Source organism: Leptinotarsa decemlineata, unplaced genomic scaffold, assembly GCF_025532065.1.
Source record: "Leptinotarsa decemlineata unplaced genomic scaffold, Ldec_3_MD MMD2_P_RNA_scaffold_9, whole genome shotgun sequence".
Taxonomy (NCBI): Eukaryota; Metazoa; Arthropoda; class Insecta; order Coleoptera; family Chrysomelidae; genus Leptinotarsa; species Leptinotarsa decemlineata.
The window spans coordinates 14,769,757-14,781,068 of NW_027412536.1; the positions used below are offsets into that span (position 1 = coordinate 14,769,757).

The 11,312-nt window shown below is 32.8% G+C and overlaps 1 protein-coding gene across 1 annotated transcript; it reads left to right on the top strand.

Moving 5' to 3' along the window:
• The first annotated feature begins 4,240 nt into the window (after positions 1-4,240).
• Mpcp1 (Mitochondrial phosphate carrier protein 1) lies at positions 4,241-10,825 on the top strand. The gene is given in 7 exon segments (XM_023159674.2): positions 4,241-4,427; positions 4,836-5,054; positions 9,461-9,880; positions 9,967-10,233; positions 10,236-10,342; positions 10,458-10,509; positions 10,512-10,825. Coding segments are annotated over 7 exon segments (1,263 nt in total). The 5' UTR covers positions 4,241-4,255; the 3' UTR covers positions 10,538-10,825.
• Positions 10,826-11,312: the final 487 nt, after the last annotated feature.

The window sequence follows — 11,312 nt, forward strand, 5'->3', positions numbered from 1 at the left end:
TCTGAGATACGGGGCGTTGAAGTTTGAAAAAATCCTGTGGCAGTAGAGCTTGGACCCGTTGTATGTGATATGGGTATAGGAGGTTTCTTATTAGAACTATCCGTACGGTTTTTGGGCCTACTTCCAGCTGCAGTGGAATCTTCCTGGTTATATTTGAAGGATCTTCTTCTATCGCATCTAGTACCTATAACTTTCACTAGTTCAGGCGTTGTTACAGTTTCTGGTCTTCCCCCACCTGCACTGCTAATTGACAACTCTGACTTTCACTGATATGACAACACTATCACTGTCAGCTGTGGTTTCCAAGTTTCCAAAGCAGGTGTTCATGATATGCAAAGTGGTTTCAATTTTTTTTTCCGAAAACGAAGCTAGATATAAACAAAACACAAGCCACAAAAAAAGTTTTATTTTGCATTGAAAAACCTGAAAAAATGAAAAACTACGAGTCAGTGGCGTAATTTTTTTTTCCGATATTGTTGGCTGTTGTGCCCACTGACCTAATAATTTCAATCTAGTTAGGCTAAATTAGCACCTTGATACTTCAAATATATGTAGCGAATTTCAGCGAAATCGATGTAAGGATATTTATATCTTATGAATACCGTTTTTTCAACTTCAACGCCCTATATCTCAGAAACGAAGCAACTCCCAACATGTTCATGAGAACTTTTTTTCTTAAAACGACCCAACGAATCACCCTCTGCAGTTTCGTACCATAGTTAGGAAACATCCTGTATATATTTACAATCGAAATGAAAAACCTCTTTATACGGTACCGCCGCTGATAGTTTACTTGGCAAAATGTTTTGGGAATAAGAGAGATGGATTATTTACTGGTTACCATATGCAAAACGATTTTTTTTTTTTGAGAAGAGGTAATTTTTTTTAATGTTATTTTAGAACAATTCGCTACGGTATAATAAGCTTGGGAATGCTTGACCTTCACCATGCTAAATCATTGCATACAATCACAGACCATATACCCACGGGTATATGGTCTGTGCATACAATACTGATGATAGTTGACAAAAGTGGCTGCGTCCAGGACAAGAAAGCAGACATCGCTGCGCTGAATCAGCAATGTCATCTTATCTCCCGTTAGGCTACGCTGAATGCATAGAACGAATCACTATATCAGCTGTAGAAAGCGCTAATGTGTATATTGGTGCCTTTTTTACGAATCATGAAACGATATTTGACCACTAACAGCTGAGCAAACTTATACGTCAATTGTCAACTGCATGAGAGGAAGTGAGATAGTTAGGAGCCAGGACTTATAGGTTGTGAACAATGCTATGATGCCATATTTTGATTCATGTTGAAAGCAATGTTGTAATATTATAAAATAATATTGTTACACTTCGAATCGACGAAATCTTTTTTATATATTGCACTACGATGAATGATTTATATTGAAGAATGTGCTTATTCGAGAACAAGAGGCAAAAAAAGGATAAGTAGAATATCATCACTCATTTTCCCTTATTATACTTCATACATTGATTTATGTGCCGCCACTGTGAATGGATCATTTCTAGCTCTGTATAAAAGTAAAGTTTACTTCTATAGGTGTTTTCAGTGTTTCAGCGATTACACGAGTTGTCCCTTAGAACTCATTAGGTCAGCGACGGCTCATCAGAGGAAGCAAGGGAGGCTTAGCCCCCCATAAAATTTGAGGCTATTCATCGCAATAAATTAAAATATATTGACAAATAATTATGATTATTTTTTTCTAAAAATGCTTGGGCATCATTACTTTACCATTAATTTTTAATATAAATACATAATATGCCCGAAAAAACACTATCACTCACTACGTAGTACGTACCACACTGTATCCTGCATCAACAAAACTCAAACGCATCGTCCAAGAACGAATAACGAATAAACTATCAACCCGAAATAATAAATGCAAGGGAGCCAAGCCTCCGACTGCTTTGAAAAACATAGGCTCCACGAGACCGATCCAACCAGCGACATACGTCCCGATTTGTAATTTTAGTTGCAGAAATTATAGCGTCAGAGGAGGCATGGATCCAGTTCCAGTTGGTCTTCGTTAGTGTACAAATGCGTTTGTTTTTTATTTAATTATTCGGACGGGATACCGTGACGGACCGGGACTAAAAAATATTCCGGTAAATCGTTTTAGTGTTTCTTGATAATATTTGTTATTTGTGTATAAAACAGGCGGTATTATATTATAGCAGTGGTTTTTGGTAATATTTTTAATGTATTTTTAAAGTGTTTCTTTCAATTTCAAGGTGTTTTCAGGTTTTCACTTTTCGGTAAGTTTTTTTTCATTTATTATGGATAAGTTGGACGAAATTAAAAAATCTGCCGATATAGTCGATTGGTTACTGACAAATAATTTTAAGTCTTTTTCTTATGATAATACATTTTACATTATTAAAACTCAGGGAAGTCCTCAACCAAATTTGATTTCAAATAAATCGTCAGATAATCGACAAAATCGTGGATTTAATATTAGTTGGTACGATAAATGCGATTGGTTAACCGGCTCCATTAAACGAGGAAAACTTTTTTGTTGGCCCTGTGTTTAATTTTCCGTACAAACCGAATACCAAACGTGGTCTAAAATAGGATACTCCGATTTGAAAAATTTACCTCGTGTTATGGAGCAAATATGATTCACAATTTGGCACTTTTTTAAACGGTAGCGTTTTTTCGGGCACCTCAAAAACTATCCAAAATGAGCTTATTATAGACAGTGTGGCATACATTATTAAGAAAAATATAAGCAAGGAGATTGAAAGTGTTTCTTTTGCATGGAAAATTGATGAAACTACCGATATTACCATATTACCACAACTTTCAATCGTTTTTAGATATGTCAAAGATGGTAATGTGGTAGAACGTTTTATGGGTTTTCATAATATTTCATCTGGGCGCACAGCTGAAGATTTGTTCAATTTTTTAATTCGTACGTGTGACACCTATAATTTTAGACAAAAGTTGATTGCGCAAACCTATGATGGGGCTGTGGTCATGACCGGTCATTTAAATGGTTTACAAACTCAAATAAAAGCCATAGCTCCTCATGCACTTTTTACGCATTATCATGCGTGCAACAACATAAAAAATTTCGCGCCTCCAGCGGGCTTTTCTGTGTGTATATAGTCTATATGACTTAACCCTCTCCTGTTCTCCAATGCACGACCCGTCACTGCATTAGGTCAAGAATATATGTGCTTATTGGTATCTCCATTTTGGACAAATCATGGGCACAGAAATCTGTTCCATATTTCAGCTATAATAGCTGATCAAATTTATTTATTGATGAATATTACTGGAAATTCATCCCAACTACAAACCGTTATTTTCTACACCTCGACACGTGTTTCGATCACCAAGTGATCATCTTCAAGAGAAAGATCAAACTCAATTTATCGAAATGTAGAATGAAACGAAGTGAGAAGTAGGAGGAACGTATGCCCTACGAAAACACGATTTTAGTTGAAAGCAATGCTCTTATGCTATATTTTGAATTGTGCTTTACTCATTTTGAAAGGTATATAATAATATTGTTTTACTTTCAGTCGTATTAATCGTTGTTTTTATCTATCGTTCTACGATGAATTATTTTGAGAAATATGCTAATTAGAGGAGATGAGGCAAGAAAAAGGATAACTTGAATAACAACACCCATTTTCCTTTTTTATGCTACACACATTGATTTATGTGCAGCCATGGGAAATGGACTATTTTCAGAATTTCAACGATTACGCAATTTATCTCACAGAACGCATAATTATGTCATAGCTCGAGAACGCGCTCATTTGTTTATTGGAACCCATTATTAAACTTTCACATGCCACTGTCAAGAAGTCAACTCACAGTCAATCAAGAACAGGATCAGATTTGTTTTTTTTAGACTTATGATTCTACTTAATACGAATTTGTTGATCTCACCGTCAAATCCTTTGGTTACTTTTTGTTCTTTTTTCTTTTAGCTATTTTTTGAATAGGCAACTATGGTCATTAGCCTCGTATTCTAGACTATGTCAATAACTTTCCGAACCACCTGGTTATTTGCAATCCCGTCAGCCAAAAAATCAACCCTTCTTTAACTACTAGATACATTTTATCGAGAAAAATATCTGGTTGACACATTTACGGCGACTTCTAAAATATATTTTCAATTCTACCATCACATCTCCAATGCCAAATGTGTAGGAAGACAAAAGGGTATTTTCTCAAAAACAAATCTCTCTTAAAATTACTTTCTTTTCAAGAAATGAAAAATGAACTGTTCTGTCCTTGTGAAGGGCATACCCATTGGCAGACCCAGAACGCAAGAAGTTGTCATGTGAAGCCAGCGTTATACATGCGCAGTTGGCAACACCAAATTAAAAAACCCACTTCGTCAGTGACGTTCTTTTACGACGGGTCGGCCATTTTCAGCGGCGGTAAGTTTAATAATATCTTTAATTGTTTGAGAAAATAAGTGAATTCATACGACTAGAAAATTATAGAAATTTAAAACTTGTCACATTATATGTTGCGTTCAGTTGAAATTATTTTTTATTTCATTGATTGTAAATTGAAGTATAGCTTATGTAACACCCAATCTAAATAGTTCTTTGTATAATTTTCAAAAACGCAACTTTTTTCTATTTATCACAATTAATTAGCGATTCCTCTGTACTTCGATTGTCGGTGTTACTTATTTAGTTATATAATTTTTCCAAATTTTATTTTATGTATCATTTTGACACGCCATCTGTAACCTCGCAAATTGAGTAATAGTGGTATTATCTGGATAAAATTGAATACTTCAGTTCCTACAAATTAATTAATCGAGATTACTTTTACAGAAACGAATTTATTGAACAACAGAATGTTTTCGACATTATTATCAAAAGTTTCTTGTCATGCATCAGAAAGTGTTCAAACCTCACCATCCCAAGATGTCCCTCAAAGAGGTTTGGTTCAGTCACTTGTAGCTGGTCGAGAAATAGCAGCCGCTGCCGTTGTTCCTGGAGACAGCTGTGAATTTGGTTCGGGTCACTACTTTGCATTATGTGGTCTAGGGGGTGAGTAGTAGACAGAAATCATTATTGTTAAGATACATTCCTCAGATAACAATTACACAAGCAATTTGATTCATTCAATGTAGCCTTGTATTTCCTTCAATGTTGGAAGTTGAATCGATATATGGGCCTCCAGATATTGTCTGAGTTTTCTTTGTCTGCCTCGATTTTAGTATTAGATGTTATTTTTAAATTACTCTGCTACTCTGACTTGTTCGAAATCATTTTATTTTGTAGGCATAATTCATTTCATTCTATTCTACACTATATACGGCAGAAATGATATATTAATTTTTGAAATTATATAATTTTTTAAATCATGTGACCCACTTTTCCATATATATCATTGGCTTCCTTGATTTTGAATAGGAGAACAAAAATGCAACACTAGTTTCGCTATACAATACTTTCTTCCCGCGTGTCTATACTAATCTGTTTTTTAAACTCTAAATAATTGTGATTCTTTTGAAGAATGGTTGCAAAACAGGTATCAGTCAGTTTTTCTAGTTCAATTATATATTGATAAAAATGAGCTTAATTGGTTTAGTATAATCATATTGAAATAAAGAACTATCAAGGAGTTTACAAAATAAAGCCATTAAATGCATTTTTCATTTACCTTCCTAAATAACCAACTAAATATTCATATAAACCAAAGTGCTTACTTGATTCTATTTATAAATTGAAAGCATGCACCTTTCTGCAGTCTGTTATGTAGAATAAAAAACATTCCACTATGAAATTTATAGAATAGAAATGTACATAATCATCGAACAATAATCTGTTAACAAAAAATCTCAAATCTGCATTTTCCAGAACATCTATATTTTACATTGGAATACTTGCATATAATTAATCACTAAATGACCTTAAATAATTTTCCAATGCCAAAATTCAAAATAGCATTAAACAAAGTATTTGTGTTATTAATTTACATTATCATATTTCTTTTGTTTTTTTTTTTTCTTTTATCAATTGGACCAATTCTGCAATATCTCCCTTTGAAGTTATATATTTATATGTGAATATTTTTTTATGAATAATATTTTTCTGTATAAAATATTGTAGTTTTTCGAGAATAAATGTTTATTTATTCAAAATTTCAGACAGATATTCATTGGACAATGTATGCATCATAAATGAAAAGTATCAGAAAATATCTGATCAACATCATTATAATTGATGTGTGGTTATTTAATACATGCATTAAAAAACATCTATGGTGAAACTAGTGATGAGGGTTTGTAAACTCTTTAGTGAAAGTCTATATTGAAAATGTTGAATATTTCCAAACTATCATTGTGATAGAACGGATGTGTTTCCAATTTCGTCTGAAACTTTGGGGTTAATGAGAGAATTACCATTTCACTGAAATTATTTTATACTTTTCAGATAAACGACTAATCAATACAGTTTATTTGTATGATTTTCACTATAAGGGTCTTACAAAAACCACGACATGTGTTTCGCTATACAATAGCTTCTTCAAGCGTAAACTGAGAGTTACTTCTAAATTACTATAATCTAGTACCTATTCGTCTACCTGAATAATGAATCTACCTGAAAAGGTCAGGTATACCTGATAGTATACATGTAAATATACTTAACTATTTTTACCTGCGAATGAACGGATTCAATAATGGCGAATTATTCAATTCAGTTTTATCGTTCATAAGATACTGAGAATTTTTGAATTTGTTTATTTCCATACTCTCCAACAGGTTAAGTTTCAAACCTTTCTTCTGGAAATGGAGGGGTTTGTATTCATGGTTGAACTCATGTCCCTCCGAGATTAAATGACTGGCATATGTGGAGTTTATTTTTCCATTCTGAAAACTATATTTGTGTTCCTTTATGCAGGCTTTGAACGTTCTTCCAGTTTGACCTATATAAAACATCGGACATGACCCACACGATAATTTATACACTCCTGATTTTTCTGAAGCAGAACTTTTATCTTTGTTATTTTTAATGTGCATGCCTAAGTTGTTGGTTTTGAAAGCAGTATTGACACCTTTGCTGTGCAGAAAATCTGAAATATTTGTAGTGGGTTGGCCTTAGTAGGTTAAGGTTCTATAACTTCTATCCTCTTCTTTTCGAATTGGGTAAACTTCTTTCAAAGCTTGACTACATAACTTTTTTGATAATAAAGAATGTATTAGACCGCTATCGTAATCATGGTTGACGGATATTTGCTTCATTATATTCAGTTCTTTATTGAAATTCGCTTCTGACAAGGGTACATTTGTCAGTCTGTGGATCATACTATTGAAAGCTGCTACCTTATGCTGATATGGGTGAGTGGACGAATTATGAATGATGATATCTGTATGTGCCTGTTTACGATAAATTGAAAAAATCATGTTTGTTGTTAAGTTTTGTTATTGTCAAGTCTAAAAAATGTATAGATTCGAACTGTTCCATCTCCATTGTGAATGTGATCGAAGGGTGGAGAGAATTGATGAACTTCAAAAAGTTTGTTAACTGTCTGTCCGTTCCCGTTAAACATACCAGGATATCATCCACATATACACGAAACCACATACCAATACACGAAACCACATACCAATACACGAAACTTCCTACCAGTGGGTTACTGTGTATTCTTTGGAAGATTCCCTCATCTTTTTTTAGTATCAAGATGGAGTAGTAGAAAGCCAAAAACTTTCTTTACCATAAAAGTTCAGTTTCACAAAAATCAGGAGTGTATAAATTATCGTGTGGGTCATGTCCGATGTTTTATATAGGTCAAACTGGAAGAACGTTCAAAGCCCGCATAAAGGAACACAAATATAGTTTTCAGAATGGAAAAATAAATTCCACATTCAACAGCCAGTCATTTAATCTCGGAGGGACATGAGTTCAACCATGAATACAAACCCCTCCATTTCCAGAAGAAAGGTTTGAAACTTAACCTGTTGGAGAGTATGGAAATAAACAAATTCAAAAACTCTCAGAATCTTATGAATGAATCAAACTGAATTGAATAATTCGCCATTATTGAATCTGTTCATTCGCAGGTAAAAATAGTTAGGTATATTTACAGGTATAGTTTCAGGTATACCTGACCTTTTCAGGTAGATTCATTATTCAGGTAGACGAATAGGTACTAGGTTATAGTATATAATGGTGTAATTTAGAAGTAACTCTCAGTTTACGCTTGAAGAAGCTATTGTATAGTGAAACACGTGTCGCGGTTTTTGTAAAACCCTTATGTGAAAATCATACAAATAAACTGTATTGATTAGTTGTTTAATATGGATTTTCATCAAGTATCGGCCAGTTCTATTCAACTTTTCAGATATTTGATGCTGTCTGAAACACATCGGTTCCATAAGAACTTTTCATTTATTACACTGTGTAGTGTTTCATTTTACAATAGGAATATATGGTATACCAATCGAAAAAGAAAAAAGTGATTTCATTATTACTAAATATCCTTGAAGTGAAGTAGTTGTTTCAGCTGAACTCTTGCAGTTTGTATTTGAAAAACACATTTAAGAATGATACACAAATTTTCCTAGAGGTTTTGTTGATGTTTGTTGAATATTTCTTTAATTCTCCAGATATAGTTTTCTATTCTGTGTAGGTTTCTTTTGTTGTCATTTATCTTGTTCTAGATTGGATCATTTCCCCAAAAGTTATTTGCTTTGTCGTCTTAATGTTGTTTGATTGAGTACTGATAGCGAATAACTCTTAGCGGGAATAAACTCAATCTGAAATGAGATTAGTGTTACCAAAACACAACTTTCATTAAAGAAGTAAAAAAAAAGTGTTTCTCAACTCGACGTAAATCTGTAGGCATATTCCGCCCAAGTTCTTGAAAATATCGAGGTAAAATATACAATATACATTAATGATTGAAATTTTAAATTCTTTTTGATAATGTAAAAAAAATATTCAGATAATATATAACTTGCCTGACAAATATCCAGGATAGAAATAATCACACTTTTAACACCTATAAACTTGGAAAGTAAAATGTTGACATTTTTATAATACTTTTATATGATCTATTTCTAAAGTATCTTGAAAGATATGCAGTTATGAGGAGGATTGATTTGTAAAAATCATGCTGATCATTGACTACATATTAAAAATTTCTGGAAGAGTTCCATGGAGTGAAGTGAGATTTTGTCATTGCTGTTCAAAATATTTTCTTTTATTTACTACCTGCTTGACTATCAGTCTTATGGCTGAGTTTCTCTTTCGAAAATGTTTTTAATAAATAATATACCTTGCTGATAGATAACTTTTTTTCAATATAGTAAAATGCTGGCCTTCACTAATGAAGAATCCTCTGAAACAGGTGAAGAATCAGATAAATTATTTAAAATTACTTTGCAAGGGTTTTGAAAGTCTGCAGAAATCGAAATATCACATAACACATTCAATTTTTCTCTGTTTAGGTATATTGTCTTGTGGAATAACACACACAGCTGTAGTACCATTGGATTTAGTCAAGTGCCGAATTCAAGTAGACCCAGTCAAATACAAAAGTGTGTTTCATGGTTTCAAAGTCACTTTGAAAGAGGATGGAGCAAGGGGATTGGCAAAAGGATGGGCTCCAACTTTCTTCGGTTACTCTGCTCAAGGATTGTGCAAATTTGGTCTTTATGAAGTCTTCAAAGTTTTTTATAGCGATTTGATTGGTGAAGAGAATGCTTACCTGTACAGAACTTGGTTGTACCTCAGTGCTTCCGCTTCTGCTGAATTCTTTGCTGATATTGCTCTTTCTCCTATGGAAGCTGCAAAAGTGAAGATTCAGACCACGCCTGGATTTGCAAATACTCTTCGTGAAGCTTTCCCAAAAATATATAGAGAAGAAGGTATGTATCCTTTCAACATTAGAATATAAAAAAATTGAAGAAAAAAAACTTCTATTATTCATTAAATGGAAAATCTCCACTTTCAGGACTCAACGGTTTTTACAAATCACTTGTTCCCTTGTGGATGAGGCAGATCCCTTACACAATGATGAAATTTGCCTGCTTTGAACGTACTGTGGAACTTCTATACAAATATGTTGTACCTAAACCTAGAGCAGACTGCAGTAAGGGCGAACAGCTTGTAGTCACATTCGCTGCAGGTTACATCGCTGGTGTATTTTGTGCTATCGTTTCTCACCCAGCTGACACAGTTGTCAGTAAGTTGAATCAAGAGAAAGGTTCGACTGCTTTAGAGGCGCTAAGAAATTGGGTATGGCTGGATTGTGGAAAGGTTTAACGCCAAGGATTGTCATGATTGGTACACTTACAGCTCTACAGTGGTTCATTTACGATGCATTCAAGGTAATTGATAAAATCTTAATTACATATAAATAGTCCAAATTTTCAGGATGTTTCTGTTTTAAGAAAAAAGATATTCTGCAAGATTTTTGTGCTAATACATTATAATTTGTTATAGGTTGCCATGCGTATGCCACGTCCTCCACCACCAGAAATGCCAGAATCTTTAAAAAGAAGCTAGAAGGAAAAACAGAATAGATTAATATTAAAACAAATTTTCAACAACTTTCCAAGTAAATGTGTATTAATGCAGTATTTACATTAGACAGACACTACAAAAGATTATTTAATTCGGTCCAAGTGAAGTTCCCATCATATTTTAAGTTGTTTACAACCACCTGTATTTTAGATTGTATATAGTGACTATTAAATACAGTTGAACTGTTTTCAAGTTGATTGTTTTTCTGTCTGTAAAATTAGCCGACTCGAGTGTAAAAATGAATATTAAATATAAATTATATTCGAATATTAAATGGCTTGAGTAAGTATATGACTTTTCATAAGGAATAGCATTCTGTGATCCCAAAAAATACAACATTAATAATAATAATTTTATTAAACATTTTTGGTACCTAATGTACATAATATGGTGAGTCAATAAATGTAATACATGTTCTATACATATCAAGAATGAAAAAAATAGTCATAATTGAATAAAAAATTGAAGAATGAAGATAAAATTTGAATTGAAGGGGTTATATTTTTATAACTTTCAGATGGAGTAGTAGAAAGCCAAAAACTTTCTTTCCCCAAGAAGATAAAATATAAATATAAAAACATAAATCACTGCACCTAATATATAAATGTTACAGTTCAAAAACAAATATATATATATATATATATATATATATATATATATATATATATATATTTATAATACAATGGGAATTATTTTCAGGAATTATCACTCCCAAGTCTTTTAAATTATAAAAACATTTTTTGTTAAGAATATTTTCACATTTTTTATCGACCT